We start from the raw sequence: 16,567 nt of genomic DNA, 5'->3' as shown, positions 1-16,567 counted from the left end.
CATGACGCTTATCTGACTCTGAAACCTGTGATAAAATCTAGCCTATGAGATCAGGCTTCATGTGTGTTGGTGACACCTACAACTGCCCCTCAATGTCTCTCTCAATCCTTTCAAGCGCATCTATTTAGTCAAACTGCTTGCCTACTACTCAATCTTCAATGCACCACACCTTCTTCCACTGAAATATTGGGAAGCCCCACATCAGTATCATGGGCTCCAGTCACAGTCTCTGTTTCCCAGCTACTGAGCCTCAACATCCCCCCCACTCTCCGCCACTCCACCCCCACTGGCCAATATCTCTGGCTTTTAGGTTTACCACCTCGGTGTCCTATTTGCTCCTAAGTTGAGCTCCCACCTCAATATCTCAACCAGACAACTTATTTTCACCTTCATACCACAACTCAACACTCGCCTTGCTGCTGGAACCTTGGGTTTTGAATGTCCAGATTGATCTTCCCATTGACTTCCTGGACACCTCCCACCCTCGGTAACATTGGGCTCATTCAGAACCCAGCCATCCACAATTCACACCAGGCACTCCAGTGTTCACCCTTCCATAATCTCATGCCTTTCTGTCATAGTGACCTCCTACAGCCCTACAATCCTCCCAAAATTCTCCATTCCTCCAATTCTGGCCTATTTGCACATTTCCTATTTTCTTTCTCTAATCATAGGGAATACTGCCTTCAGCAATCAAAGCTCTAAATGCTGGAACTCCATTTATAAACCTTCCTACCTCTCTTTCCTCCATTAAATATTTAGTCATTGACCTGATAAGCTGGAGTACTGTAGACAGTATTGATCTTGTTAGCCAAGGAAGGATGGCAATGCATTGGAAACAGTCCGGATTTCCGAGACGAGTACCTGGAATGGGTGGGTTATCTTATGAAGAAAGGCCGGACAGGGTGGGCTTGTATCCACTGGAGTAAAAGGTGACTTGATTGAAGCATAAAGGATCTGGAGAGATCCTAACAGGGTTGATGTGGGGAGAATATTCCCTTTATGGGAAAATCGCTTTAAAAAATAAGTGATCAGCCTTTTAAAACAGAGATGAGTTTTTTTTCTCACAAGAGAGGGGGGGGGGGGGGGGTCTTTGGTACGATCTTTCTAAACGAGCAGAAGCAGAATTCCTGAATCTTTTAAAGGAAGAAATAGAATCTTGACAAGCAAGTGGGGTTTGGATGTGGGATAGTGGAGCGTAGGTGGGTCTGATGACTAATCAGATCAGCCGTGATCCAATTGTGTGGTACAGGAGGGTCAAGGGTCTAAATCCTGCAGCAGCCAAATTATTGTGTCGGTCATATCCCCTTTTGGCTGGGTGTCATTTGTCTGATTACATTGCTTTGAAGGCACTGTGATATTCACTCCGTTATAATGGCGCTGTGGTAAAATCACTACTTCGGTCCTATCTTTAAAACGCATCAACTTTTCCGCTTTGTACTTCCATTTTACAAAGATTGGATTGTTCCTGAGAGCACCTTGTTGATTGCAAAAGCTGATTCAGGACCAAAAGCCCCAGATACTGTCGGCGGAAGGTCTTAACCAGGTTCAACGTTCTGAAACTTCAAAGTTGCATGTCTGCGGAGGGCAGCCGACAGTGCAATGGACTCAAGCAATTAATGTGCAGCCCAGATTGGACTCGATGTTACGGCAGAGTGCAAGGTGAGGGAGATCAATGAATGGAAATAAGGAGGGAACTCAGCGAAAAGAGATCGGGATGACGGTACAGAAGGATGCACCAAGTGCCCTCTCACTGGGGAGTTGGGAACTTGATGTTGGCAATGAATATGTATGAATCTCCAGCTCTCCTCTCCGTGACGTCGCCGTGGTCCCGGGCTGCGCTAATCTGTTGTTTCTCTCTCTCCCTTTAATGCGGCGAGTAGTGGCCGCTTTTCAGCATCGGCCGGCGCGGAGAGTTGCTGGCTTTATCGCCCGTTTTCCCGCACTCGACACCGCCTCGGAGGGAGGATCTCGGAGGGAGAAGAGAGGGAAGGGCGAAAAGGAAACCACAACCCGGTGGCCGTCATGCAGCTGAGAACAGCGTGCGCCCAGGAAAGCGCTGTGCTCCTGCTCCTCGGCTGGCTTTGCGGCGTCCTTGCACACAGAGGTGGGTTTATGGAGAACTCTCCCGGGTCCCCGGCAGCGACTGTGTGATAGGCGGCTGACCCTCACTCGCAGCCTCCCTAACCAAAGAGAATACACCCTCAATCTTGCAGACGTTAAGTTGCAGATGTTTGGGTTGGTTTATGTTAAGTACTGTGTTAGTAGTGTGTGCAGACATAATTTAGATTCAGGTTCACTGTAAATCCCAATAGTGAAAACTTCTCCATATTTGCTAGTCTTTTTTTTCTTAAACTAAAGGGTACTGACCCAGGGACTGATAAACATGATAGTCCCTGGGTCAGTACTCATGATAGGTGTTCTCGCATTCAGTATACACTCAGAGAGAGTCCCAATTTTGGGTGAACTCTTGTACAGAAGGGATTATGATCATTAAGCGCATTTGGTTCACCATCAGGTGGTGACTTCCGGGGACGAGGTTATCTCCAGCTCAGCGACCTGAGTAATTTTCCTTCAAATAACCACCTCCGGTTAAGCCCTGTCCCCTTTGGAATTAAGCAAAGAGAAATAGGCAGCGTTTTGGGGGTTCGCCACCGAGTAAATGTTCAGGGCGCGAGGAAGGATTGACATGTTTTACATTCGGATTTTCGCTCACTTGTGAATTGGAGCAGTTAGCATTTGGAGAAAATAACTCAGCGGCTGCCAGGATATTAGAACCTTCTCCAGGGAACTCAGTTCCTTCTCCCAGGGGAGAGTGAGACTGAAAGCTCTTACTACATGTGATAGAATCACGCTCTCCCTCGCGGCGACACCTGCCCACTCCCCCAAAAAAAGTGAATTGCACTTCAATTGAGTGAGTTTAGTATTTGATATCTGGGTACGTTCCGATTTCTGAAGGCAAGGCTCCACTAAAACCGATATGCCGAGCATCACATTAGAGTGAACGTGGGAAGGTTACTGTTGGATTTAAACGCCTTTCCCGCCCAGTTTACCGAGTCAGTATTTGTCCCCGGGCGGTATCTGCTATGCCCATCCCTCACCATGCTAAAGGTTGAAGCGAGTGCCTGTCATCATCTTGCATCCTTTAGTTGCGTGCACACTATACTCACGGCGGATGGGTGGCTCTTGTGTGTAAACAAACGCAGGGAAGAATTTCGGAAAATCGAGGTGGCAGATCCGCAACCGCCTGTTTTGGGCCACATTATCTGCAATTCAGATTTTCCTTCCACTGTGTATTTAGCAGGAGTTGAGAGTTGGAGCCGACCACAGCCATGACTAACTAACCTTCTATCATGCCTTGCCTGTTGTGAACATTTATTTTTAGAAAAAAGCCCCGGAGTACAAGTTAGTTTTCTGCTCCATTAGTTCCAATCACTTCCCAAAAAGAAAGGGGTGTCAGTGACCAAATTGCTGAGTTAATCAGGCGATATGGTAATGAGCACGTGTAAATCTGAAATGTACGGGAAACGACCTAGTGTCCCACAGCCATAAATATGTCACCTGAATAAATGGCTCCCAGCTTTTGGGGGAGGTGGGTGGGGTGGGGAAGAACCCTTGATGTCACCTATTCTAAGTTTCAACAACAATGTCGATGCCAGAAATCCGCAATAAAAACAAAATGCCTGAAGTTCACCTTTCAGGTCATCGGAACCTGAGAAAAAACGCACAGGTCTGGAGGCGTAACTGTGGCAATACCGCTGAGTACACGCTCGGTTCCTTCTGCCTGTTGAGGAACAAGCTTTGTCTCCATCACCAGTTGGGCTCAATGCTACAGAATCGACCTTTAACGATTCCAAACACTAAGTTGTAAAGGGATGTTGCTAAATCAAAACGAACCTTATTGATTGTGCCCAGTGCTAACGAAAGGGTTAATGTGGTTTCCAGAGAATGTTCCCAGATCAGTTCAGTGCCCTGAGCGTGACCTGTCCGTTTGCCGTCACGGTCCTTGGGATGATTTACATTCAGCTCGGTCATCTAAACCACATGATTGCATTTGACACTGAAAGTAAATGTAAGGTATTTCTGCTTAAGAACAATAATTTGGTCGCATTTACATTTGCATACACATCGGGTGCAGTGGAGTGGCAGATGTGAAGTTTAACAGATGAACAACTGCGAAAAGATAAGTTGAACTTGCAAAGCATCGGGTTTACAATGGACACTTAGAATGACTAGGGAACTAAGTCTCTCACGGTTGGAATAGCAACAGAAATGTGCCATGCTGCTTCAACCAGTTTAATGGTGCATGATTTATGTGGAGCCTTTGAAAACTGCTGCATTATCGAAAAAGATACATAAATCTTACCTAAGAGAGTACAGTCACACAATACAGGCTTAATGGTACAAATACGATGGGTCATTCGGTTTCATGTTTCAAAGTTTTAATTCAGCTTCGCGATAAGATGTGCCAGATTGGGAGGCGTGGTTTTTTTTCCCAACCTGCCGATCGGGTGAATCTCTCTTTTAACTTCGGGTTTCTTCCAGCGAAGAAATGCAGTCGTAAATTAGACAGGGTGTCAAGTTCACCGTCTGGACGAAAACTCGCCTGGTGGGAAATTGAGAATGATTCTGTAAGAATTTTGGCTTTGAGGTTTCCCACAGAATGTGAAGATGACTGTGTCCTGGCTGATTAGATTTGAGGAGTTATTCTTCTAGAATTAAGAATGGCATAACCCCCCTCACTCACAATGTTCACAAAAGTTTAAACATTGTGCAGTTGCTTTGAGGTAACTGGGATATAATATTAGTGACTGGGATGATTTCAACATGGGTTGCAAATTCAGGTCATCATATCAGCACTTTCTGTTGTGGGGTAGGTAGGTAGCTTGCATGGATTCTTGAAGGACAGGGGAATGCCGATTACTTGCCAAAAAGAGGGCTAATCACTGTCAAAAAAAGCCTCCAGCAATCAGTCTGAGCCACCTTGACAGTAGTCTGATATTCCATACGCCGAGTCAAAGTGCATGACCCACGGGGTCGCAGCTTGCCATTGTGTTTGTATTTAATGATTTCACAGACACCCGATATAAAATCTGAATGACCTGCCCCCAGTCTGACCCCACTGATTATTGCTTCAAGCTGATTTATAAGCAACATTCTTGGGCCTGCTCAACAATATATCAAACTGTGCTTGCTTTCTGTACAGTTTAGCTTTCACAGAAACAAAGGTCTTGATTTTGTGGGCAAGTGGAATTAAAACTACAGCCTCCTAAAACTACTCAAAATGACAGTGACTCGCATTTACTGACTTGTAATACTTCAAATCATTGAGAATACTTCTCAAAGTATGACAAAAGCCATCTGATCAATATTTTAATCAGGCTTTCATCCACACATTTACTTGACTGACTCTGGCTTTTAGCAGTTCTAATTAAGGAACGTTTCACTTTTTTTTTGTCATTCCCCATCAGGTTATGAACGTTTTCTGTATCCCAATTAAGCTGAATTTGGATATCTCTATTGCACCATCAATAGCTCTCAAAGTTGAATGGAGTCAGCGCCAAAGAACCTAGCATAGCCAAGGAGGCTATCCATTCAACCACAGCTGACTTAGATCTGGGGACAAACCAGAAAATCGAAGATATAGGATAGCCTGGCAATTTAAGAACAATTTAAGTTAGTAAAGGTAATTGGTCTTTTTCGGTATTCCAGTATCCCTGGTTGTAAATTATTTTACTCAGTCTGGATTGGAGGACTTCTTCCATTTCTCTCTGCCATCTTATCTGATTTAACAACAATTCACCAGAATCCTTTAGGAGTACAGAAGTTAACTGTTACGGTAGTCAAATCTATGAACATGTGAACATTTGAGAAAAAGTGTCCAGCAAACTCTTGCTGGAATTTGTGAGAAATAAGCAATTTGTATAATATAACCCATTCAGATTTGAATTTGTTGCTTGTATGATAAATCCAGTCACTCGTCAGCTCGTGCTTTTTGATTTGCGTTGTTTTTTCAGGCTGACAACATTTCAAGTTTGAAATGCTCATTCTTGTTTTCACATTCTCCATGGCCTCACTTCTCCCTATCTGTACTCCTTCTGTACTCCTTCAACCATGACCTTTTGAACATCTCTCTTTTAATCATTCCAGTACTACTGGCTATGCTGTCAGATTGTTAGGCCCTTAACTCAGGAATTGATACACCAAATCCCCTCTTCTCCTTTAAGATATTCTGCAAACCTACATCCTTTGACCAATTTTTGTTCAGCTTGCCTCATTCTCATTATGAGACTGGATGTCTTTTTGTTGATACAACTATATTGTGTATTGGATATTGTACTGTAGTAAAGGTGCTAACTGCAAGTCATTACTTCTCACATTGAGCGCTCTGTTTCAGTCCAGTTTCTAAAAATGTTTACTTAATACATATACCCTAATAATGGACATCATCACATGGTACATATATTGTATATCAGATATTCTTATCTGAACCTGAAATTAATGCAAGTAGATTCAACTCTCATATAAGTCACATTTAAAATTTAAAGTTGCTATAAATAGCGAATGTATGTGCATTTAAATCATGCAAAAGAATAAAGAACCTAGTAAATAATTAGTGGGAAACCACATTTCTACACATTTTGGATATTTATAGAATGTTATAAATCATTTGCACTTCATGTGCTATATCGCTGCTTACAATAGAAGCTCAGAGAGTACATTTTCGAGACCACCCAGTTGAATCGGTCACTTCTTTTACACTTTCATCCAGAGTCAAAATAATGGCCCATCGAATTTTTAACTCCAATTTCCATTCTTGTGTTTCAAGTTGCTGATACTAATAGAATGTGAATAAATGCCAATATCACTGAATCACAATTCTCTCAATGAGGAAAAGCCAAAGAACAGTCCTTGCCAAACTTCTAAGACTCAACAAAATAAATCAGAGATAGCCGTGCAAATGAGCTGAATTACTTTAAGGATCTGGTTATCACAGCTCAGGTTATTGTTGACCCTAAATACACAGGATGTAAAATCCTTCTATAAACCATTCACCTTGGTCACGCCGTAACAACTATATATCTTGCATTATTTTATTATTGCAGTACATTGTATCCACTTAATAATCTTTTAGGTGTTAATTATTTCATTTGCTCTTGTTTTAATGAGTGAGCTTTTGTTACTCAACAGACTTTGTTCTTACTTTCATGGGTGACCTTTTGTTACTCAACAGACCTGGGTATTACGCACTATCATGAGTTACAACCTTGAGTAAATTGTAAATGTTGGTCTTTTCATGTGGAATTGGTTTTACTATATAGCAAAAATCATGCTTTTGACAAATTTAACATAATTTTACGTTAACATTTCCATTATCTATACTTTGCTTGTATTTGTTTGCATTGAACAGCGAACCACCAAAGATATATGTAAAAAATCAAAACTAAAGTAATACTTAGCCGAACGCAAACAATATCACAGTCTAAATAAATCTTTAAATTATAAATTTTAATGAAATAATACATTAAATTTAACCTGGTGTCATGGGTGGCTCAGTGGTTAGCACTGCTGCCTTACAGCAGCAGGGACCTGGGTTCATTTCCAGCCTTGGACGACTATCTGTGTGGAGTTTGCACATTTCTCCCATGTCTGCTTGGGTTTCGTCCAGGTGCTCCAGTTTCCTCCCACAGTCCAAAGATGTGCAGGTTAGGCAAATTGACCATGCTAAACTATCCATAGTGTTCAGGGATGTGTAGGTTAGGTGAATTAGTCAGGAGCATTGCAGTGTAATCGGGGTAGGGGAATGGGTCTGAGTGGGTTACTCTTCCGAGGGTCTGTGTGGATTGGTTGAGCCAACTTGCCTGTTTCGACACTGTAGGGTTTCTATGATTTCTGTGATGACTTTAACACTAAAATCATTGACTACAAGACTGTATCTTTCACAAAGCTCTTCATCAGAAAGTGCGCGAGCTGACTGACTACATAATGCTGACGCGGAAGTCCAGCCCTCCTGAAGATTCTCCCCGGGTTTGAAATAAAGTTCCTTCTAAATGTAGACTATAATTCCCAGTTTCAAGCTAAATTTCAAGGCTTGAGAACCGATTGCTTTGCTGTTGTAGCTGAAAACGCTGAATTTGCATTTTGCAGGCAGAGGATCCTGAGGCTGGATTTTGCCATTCAGCTAGTGCCAGAGATGGAATTGCGTATCTTGCTTATCAATGAATGGGAGCACGCTTTATAAAAGAAAGGTCTGCAATTCACTAATTGCGTTACAGCCAAATCACGTTTAATAAACACACGTTATAGGAGAATCACTTGTATCCTGTGTCATTCCTATCTCCTCAGATACTAAAGCAGTATTTGTCCTTGAACAGCAAGTTGAGGACTTCATTTAGGCTTGAGCTGATGTGTGGCAAGTAACATTTGCAGACACAGAGGGTGGTGTGTATATGGAATGAGCTGCCAGAGGAAGTGGTGGAGTCTAGTACAATTGCAACATTTAAAAGGCATTGGATTGGTATATGAATACCAAGGGTTTGGAGGGATATAGACCGTGTGGTGGCAGGTGGGACTAGATTGAGTTGGGATATTTGGTTGGCATGGATGGGTTGGACCGAAGGGTCTGTGCTGTAAATCTGTATGACTGTATGACTCTATAACACAAGTGCCAGGCACTGACTATCTCCAACCAAGAGAGAATCTAGCTATCTCCTCTTGATGTTCAATGGCATTGCTATGACCTGACTTCTCACTATCAATGTTCTGGGGTGGTTACCATTGACCAGCAACTGAAATGGACCAGCAAAATAAATATTGTGAATACAATAGCCATTCTGTGATGAGTAAATCCATATCTGCCACCCCAAAATGTGTCTTTTATGTGCAATACGTGAGTCACAAGTGTGATAGAAGTACTCTTTTCTTGGCTTGATAAGTGCACCTTAATGTCATTCTAGAAGCCCAATACCATCCAGGTCAAAAAAGGTCTACTGATTGTTGACTCCATCCAACACAGATACACTATGATGTGTACTATAAAATGCACTGCAGCAACTCACCACGGTCCTTCACCATCATGTTCCAAATTCATGACCTCGACCACCTAGAAGAACAGTGGGACACAATCTTTTCCATGTTTCCTCTAAGTCACACATCATGCTGACTCAAATCAATACCATTGTTCTGACGCTACTGCTGGGTCAGAATTATGGAACTCACTAATGTGTACCTACATCATATAGACAGCCACAGTTCAAGCGGGCGCCATCACCTCGAGCAATTCATAATGGGAAATAAATGCTGATTCAGCCGTTGATGGCCACATTCAATGAAAAAGAAGTTATAGTTTGTTCTAATTTAAGAATTTTAGATTACATTCAGTTTATTAGGACAGAAGTCTGGACTGATGTAAATAGAGAGAAACAGTTTTTCCTCCATCACAATATAATTATGATAATTTCTGCTGCTTGATTATTCAGCATTGTCACATATTTTTCCAATCAGTATCTGGTTAAACGTTTGTCACAATTTCAAGATTATGTACAGTTAAAGCTAATTTATGGTCAAATGAATTTTAACATTCATTGTAAAGGCATTTTTAATTTTAAAAATTAATGAATTTCTTTCCTCCATGTTTTATGGTTTATTTGGAATTCATTGTGCACTTATACCAGTATTTACTACATTCATGGTTTATTAATGCACAGCTTCAAAAATAGCAGCAGAGTACTCAAATTTGGGGAGTCTCCCTAATGGTTATTTACAACAAAGTTCAGTGTTTTACCATTGCCTTGAAAAATAAGTCCAAAGAATTGGATTTAAGGAAGGTTTCTTAGAAGGGGAGAAGCTGATTCACCATTTACCCCTGTGAGGTGAATGATCATTATCATAAAAGTAACATTTTTAAATGTGTAGGATTTTTGGAGCCTCTACATGCATTTACGTTGTCATATATTCACTTGAAACATTTAGAATTATAAGTGTTTCTCAACATCCTTGTCCTTGTGCTCTAAAATTGCTGATTGGAGGCAGCTGGGGAGTAGGCATTTTGTGAACAAACTTGTGCTCCAATGACATTGTAAATTGTGAAGGGAAGGTGCATTTCCAGTTCATCAGATCAGTGAAGTGGAATTTGCTGTCACTGACGAGTGAGTCATCAACCTAATATGTGCTTGGTTGGCTAACTCTAGTCAGTAGCTTTTAAATTTAAAGCATTGGAATAGCAAATAACCTGGGCACCAAGTGTGCGTATTTCCCTTTCAATTATGGAACAGTTCAGATGAATAAACTTTCTCACTCCACCCTCTTTGCAATGTAATTTTATATTAAATATTTACTACTCAATTACAATTATCACATCTTAAAATGGTTTTAACTGTGCGAATAAAATATGGAATCTATTAACTAGCGTGAAGACCATCTGTTCAGTAAATACTGTGATCTCCTATACCTGAAAGTTTGCAAATGAAAAGGATTAGCCAAATAATTATGCATAAAATAATCTTAACATGTTTCAATGAATGAACAGCTATATCTTTTTGCTTTTTTATTTACTTACACGTTAAGCTTTCTTGTCATGTAGATTCAAGTACAGGAGCACAATGAAAAGCATACAATGTTGCCTCACACATGCCATCTTAGTTCTGAAGATACCTAGGTACAAAACCTAGGTACAAGTAGTAATCTAGACAAATGAAGTTGCAGTAAAGGTTTACTGTTATTCTTAATATATAAGTAGAAATTAAAGAAACAAAGTTAAAAGTTAACATTAGAGTCTTTCCTACTATTAAGTGGGGGGAATGAAGGTAGAAGTTCAACAGTGCACTCTTTGCAAGGGTTTAGTCTCCTTCGCTTTGGCTCACTCTCTGGGAAACCTCTGGCTTCCTGCTCTTGACGCTGCACATGCCAGGGGACGTCCCTCATCAACATGTCGGGCTCGCTCTGACCACATTGGACTCAGGCCCACAACCACTCCACACACCGGACCTCCAGCCTGACCCATGGCCCCTGCCTTGCGCCCAATGATGCCATCACCATTATTGCCTCTCTCCAGAACTCTAAAGGTATGTTTTAAAAGAAACGAGAAGGAGAGAGGAGGGGAGAAAAGAATACGGATGGGCCATATCTGGTGCTGCCATCTTGAATGGCTGACTAATGAAGAGGAGACAGTGAGAAGACAATGATAACAAGGAGCTGGAGGGAGACTGTAGTCAGGAAGCAAAGACGATGAAAAGTTCAGAATGACTGAAGCGGGGATGAGTGAAATTGCTATTTACATGTGATGTGTATAGATAATGCAATAGCGCAACAATGTCATAATTTGCAATTATGTTTGCATTTCTCAATAATTGGGTGAATTTCACAATAAAACAACTAAGATCTTTACCATGCCAAATTATTTATAAAGGTAAATGCATTTTTATATCTAGAAGGAAGAGATTTAGGCCTCTACTATATAAAGAACAAAGAACAAAACAGCACAGGAACAGGCCCTCCAGCCCTCCAAGCTTCTGCTGCCACATTATGCTCTTCCATACTAAAACTGTCTTCATTTACGGGATCCTTATCCATATATTCATCCAGGTGCTGCTATTGTGTCTGCTTCCACCACCTCCTCTGGCAATGCATTCCAAGCACTCACCACCCTTTGTATGAAAAACTTGCCTTGCATATCTCTTTTAAACTCAAGCCCCTCTTACAAACTTTGACTCTGTCTCCCCTGGAAATTGACCCCTTCTCCCTGGGGGAAAATTTTCATACTTTACACTCGATCCATGCCATTCACAATCTTATAAACATGTATTAGGTTGACCCTCAATCTCCTGCATTCCAGTGAAAACAAACCCGCCTCGCCAACCTTCATTGCTAAAGTCCCCCATACCAGGCAACATCCTGGTAAACCTTTTCTGTACCCACTCCAAAGCATCTACATCCTTCTGGTAGTATGGTGACCAGAACTGTATACAATATTCCAAGTGTGGCCTAAATGAAGTTCTATAAAGCTGCAGCATAACTTGTCTATCCTCACATTCAATGCTTATTCCAATGAAGACAAGCATGCCATAGACCTTTTTTTATTACCTCATCTACCTGCACTGCCACCTTCAGTGATCTGTGGACCTGCACACCCAGATCCCTCTGCAAATCAATACTCCCAAGGATTCTGCCATTCACTGTATAACTTCCACTTGTACTTGACCTTCCAAAATGCATCACCTCACATTTATCCAGATTGAACTCCATTTGCCATTTTACTGCCCATGCCTGCAACCAATCTATATCCTGCTGTATCCTTTAACAATCCTCTTCACAATCTGCAAATTCCCATCCTTTGTAACTAGACCAGTTACATTTTCCTTCAAATCATTTATGTAGATCATGAAAAGCAGAGGTTCCAACACTGTTCCCTGTGGAACACCACTAGTCACAACCCTCCATTCCAAAAAGCACCTTTTCAGTGCTACCCTCTATCTCCTATGATTAAGATGTGGAGGTGCCAATGTTGGGCTGGGGTGGACAAAGTTAAAAATCACACAACACCAGGTTATAGTCCAACAGGTTTCTTTGGAAGTACAAGCGTTCGGAGTGCTGCTCCTTTGTCAGGTATCTAATGAAGGAGCAGCACTCCGAGAGCTTGTATTTCCAAATAATCCTGTTGAACTATGACCTGGTATTAGCCTCTGGCTAAGGCAGTTCTGTATCCATCTTGCCAGCTCACCCCGATACCATCTGACTTCACCTTTTGTACCAGTCTGCCATGAGAGACCTTGTCAAAGGCTTTATTGAAGTCCATGCAGACAACATCAACTGCTTTTCCTTCATCAATTATCTTAATCACCTTCTCAAAAAACCCAATCAAGTTAGTGAGATATGACCTCCCCCTCACAAAACCATGGTTAATAAGTCCAATTGCTTCTAAATGATATAGATCTTATCCCTGAGAATCTTTTCCAATAGTTTTCCTAACGCCGACGAGACGCTCACAGGCCTGTAATTTCCAGGATAATCCCTGTTAACCTTCTTAAACAATGGGACAACACTGGCTGTTCTCCAACCCTCTGGGACCTCACCTGTGGCTAAAGGTGTCTGTCAATGCTCCAGGAATTTGTTCTCTTGCCTCCATCAATATTCTGAGATAAATTCCATCAGGACACAGGAATTTACGGATAAATAGTTTACTTGTGAGTATTTGTAGAATCACTAAGTTGCCTCCTGAAAATTAGAAGTTTTATGACTATTGGTGTTTAATGACCTGTTTCTATAGTGACATTGATTCACTAAAACTACTCATTAACAGAATATCACCAAGTGATTCTGTGAACTTGACTGACCATAAAACAGCTGCGAGACTGAAATGGATTTGAGCAGAATTTAGATACCAGTGCAGTTTTGCTGATTTTTATTTAAGTAGATGAGTCCATAATTTATTTCATTTTGATGGATATTGCAGCAATACTTTTCAGGGAATAAATCTACATTTACATTAGCATCCTATGTTATTCTCAGATCATCCTGAAATCCCTCACCGTCATTCAAATGCTGCTGTGAAGTATAGTTATCGTTCTAATCTTGGGAATCATAGCAGTGGGTTTATGCACAGCATGGTCACATTCAAAGCAATGACATTAACAGCCAGATAATATGTTCTTCTAGTTTTGGGATAAATGCTGACTAAGATATTAGAAGAACTCCATTTGTTATCCTTTTTAAAAATGTCATTCAATTTATTGTACTTGAGCATCTCAGTTTATCATCCTATCCAAAGGAACATACTTAAGACAATGTAGTGCACCATCACTATAGTATTCAAGTGACAGTTAATATAGATATTTTCTAATCAACCTGTTCAGAGATGTTATGACACACCTCTGGAGCAAATGTGACTTGAACCCAGGCCTCCTGGCTCAGGAGCAGGGACACTACCACTGTGCCATGAAAGCCCTTCCAGCTGTGGTTACATGCTGATGTTTTGCAGAGGCTCTTGAAATTAGCACATTATTTACAATCATCATTCACTCACCAAACCATGTGAGAAGTCTTCTTAAATTGTCTACCTTCCACTGCATGTTTACTCAAGCTCTAAAACGTTGTGTACTTTGGATTTGGATGACTTTTGATTTATGTTGAAGTAACATTCCATTTCCCCTTATGATTTTTCTTCCCCTGAAAATAACGATGAGTCTTCGTTCTTAAATTGTCTTTTGCCAAGATCTACTTTTAGTTACTTTTTTCTGAACCCTTATTGCCTATATATACTTTGTGTTTAAAGTTATTTAGATGCCACAGCACACACCATGCAAAAATGGAAACAGAAAATGCTGTAAGTGTTCAGCTGGTCACGCAGCCCTGGAAAGAGGGAACAAAATGATTAGCCTGAGTGTAACACTATAACTAAGTGGGCAAGACTTTACCTGCCTTAATGTTTCAGGCTAGTGCCCTTTCACTATTTCCCACTGTGCAGATGCTGGCTGATCCCTTGATATTCATATTATTATTTCAGATTCCCAACATACAATTTTTTTGACTATATTCCCTAATTTTCATTAACCATGACCTGTAGCAGCCTTAAACTATCTGCAATTAGAAGCAGTGATGTTTGCGACATAGCAGTATTCAAACTATAAATGTAATTAATCTTTTTCACACTATCTGAAACATCTGTGATATTTCGTTAAAAGTTCTGCCACTAAGAATGGCTGTAAATTAGATTGCGTGAGGGACACACCCACTGAGCAGGTGAACTATTCAGTGAGATTCAGCAGCTATGTTTGTGTGTTGAAATATTTTGATTAATGATGTCCTATCAACACTGCACACTCTTAGATTGTAAAATATTAATTAACTATCAAAGCTGTCAATCTTCTTTATATAGGATGGTGAGGTTGAAAATCTGAGCTCTGGTCTATAATATTTTAATGAAAATGTGCTGAGAGAATTACTTGTGTAGAAAGATTAATGTTATTAACTACAATGAAAAGCTAATTTAAAAATGCATTTCTTGTTGCCTGTAACAAGTAGAAAATGAATAAAAGATTGAAATATTTCCATTTGAAAATTAGAAATCTAATACTGCAGAAAGCTTTTCTTGAAATTTAAATTGCTTTTGGAAACCTAGATCCAACCTCTTTTCATTTCTTTCCTGTTTTCTACATTGCTTTACTGTGACAATGCCAAATGTCTGTTACTTCACTCAATGTCAGACTAACTTATTCCATCTCACTAGGTCTGTCCAACACATCAGTGGCTTCTTTGCTGAAAGCCAATGATGGCATCTTATGAGACTGCACTCAGTAACATTTCCATTTTTATGTACGGTATCGACTTTTAATGCACTTATTTTAGATGCTAGTGAATTCTCACTTGCCATTCACTTATCTCCCCTGTGCTTATCAACCTTTGTTCCTGCTCAAACAATGCCTCCATTTTAAAGTTCATATCTGTGTGTTGACATCTTCCCAAGATCAGAAGAGTGGATATTCACTGATTTCATAATGTGAGCACCATTTGTGGCACTTAACACTATAGCGGTTCATGGTCATATGCATGAACAACTTGTCAATATCCAGATAAACGGGAAGTAACATTGGCGGCAGACAAGTGCCAGAAAGTGACTTTCTCCAACAAGAGAGATTTGAACCATCACCTGATAACGTTCAACACCATCACAGAATTCCCCATTATTCGTATCCAAGGGTTACCATTGACTGGAAACTGATCAGTATCCCCCATTTAAGTGCTGTAGTTAAATGAGCAGGCCAGAGGCTTTTTGTTCTCTGGTGAATAATTCCCCAGTGACTATCTACCAACTAGAAGGCATGATGCAGGAGTCTGATGGAATTCTCTGCAGCAACACTCAAGCTCAATAGCATCCAGGTCAAACCATCCCATTTGATTGGTACCCCATCCACCCCACCTTCGGAATGCACTCTTTCAATCACCAATTTACTGTTATAGCAGTGTGCAGCATCCGTAAGATGGACTGCAACAACTCACCAAGCCTCTTCTGTCTTGACGTTCCAAAACCTGCAATCTATGCCAAGTGAGAGAGCAAAGGCAGCAGATGCATGACAACACCACCATCTACAAGTACTTCTCCAAGACATCCACAATCCTGATTGGAAATATATCACCAGTTATTTTCTGTTGCTGGGTAAAAATCCTGAAACTTCTTGCCTGTCAACATTGTGTGTGTCCCCACACCTCAACGACTGCAGCAGTTCAAGAAGACAGCTCACCACCATAGATCAGGCAAAGTAGACCTTAAGCGCTGTCCTAGCCAATGCCACCAATCGCCCATGAATATTTGAAGATTATTCCAAGGCCTTGTGTCTCCCAATCTCTGAAACATTCTCTAGTTGTTCAACTGTCTAAAATTACTTGTCATTCTTCTAATTCTGGCTCGTTGCAAATCCATAATTTTCGTTGTTTAATTATTGGCCATCATGCCTTTATCTGTTTGGGTCCTAGCCTTTGGAATTGTCTTCCTAACAATTCAAACATCTGATTTATGAATACGATCCCATCTGAGTTTAATTTTAAAGACAACGTCATTTCAGCATTTCCTGTA

The 16,567-nt window shown here is 40.8% G+C and overlaps 1 protein-coding gene across 1 annotated transcript in view; it reads left to right on the top strand.

The window, feature by feature from the left end:
- The first annotated feature begins 912 nt into the window (after window positions 1-912).
- Window positions 913-16,567, top strand: part of clstn2a (calsyntenin 2a) — a 543,177-nt gene continuing 527,522 nt past the window's right edge. Inside the window, exons 1-2 of the mRNA XM_043702948.1 lie at window positions 913-1,662; window positions 1,884-2,107. Coding sequence (XP_043558883.1) covers window positions 1,643-1,662; window positions 1,884-2,107 — 244 coding nt within the window. The 5' untranslated portion in view covers window positions 913-1,642. The remainder of the gene's footprint in view (window positions 1,663-1,883; window positions 2,108-16,567) is intronic.

The sequence above is a fragment of the Chiloscyllium plagiosum genome, chromosome 13 (assembly GCF_004010195.1).
Source record: "Chiloscyllium plagiosum isolate BGI_BamShark_2017 chromosome 13, ASM401019v2, whole genome shotgun sequence".
In the NCBI taxonomy this organism is placed as follows: Eukaryota; Metazoa; Chordata; class Chondrichthyes; order Orectolobiformes; family Hemiscylliidae; genus Chiloscyllium; species Chiloscyllium plagiosum.
Note: the sequence above shows the minus strand (reverse complement) of the source record. Positions and strands in the feature narration are given on the sequence as shown.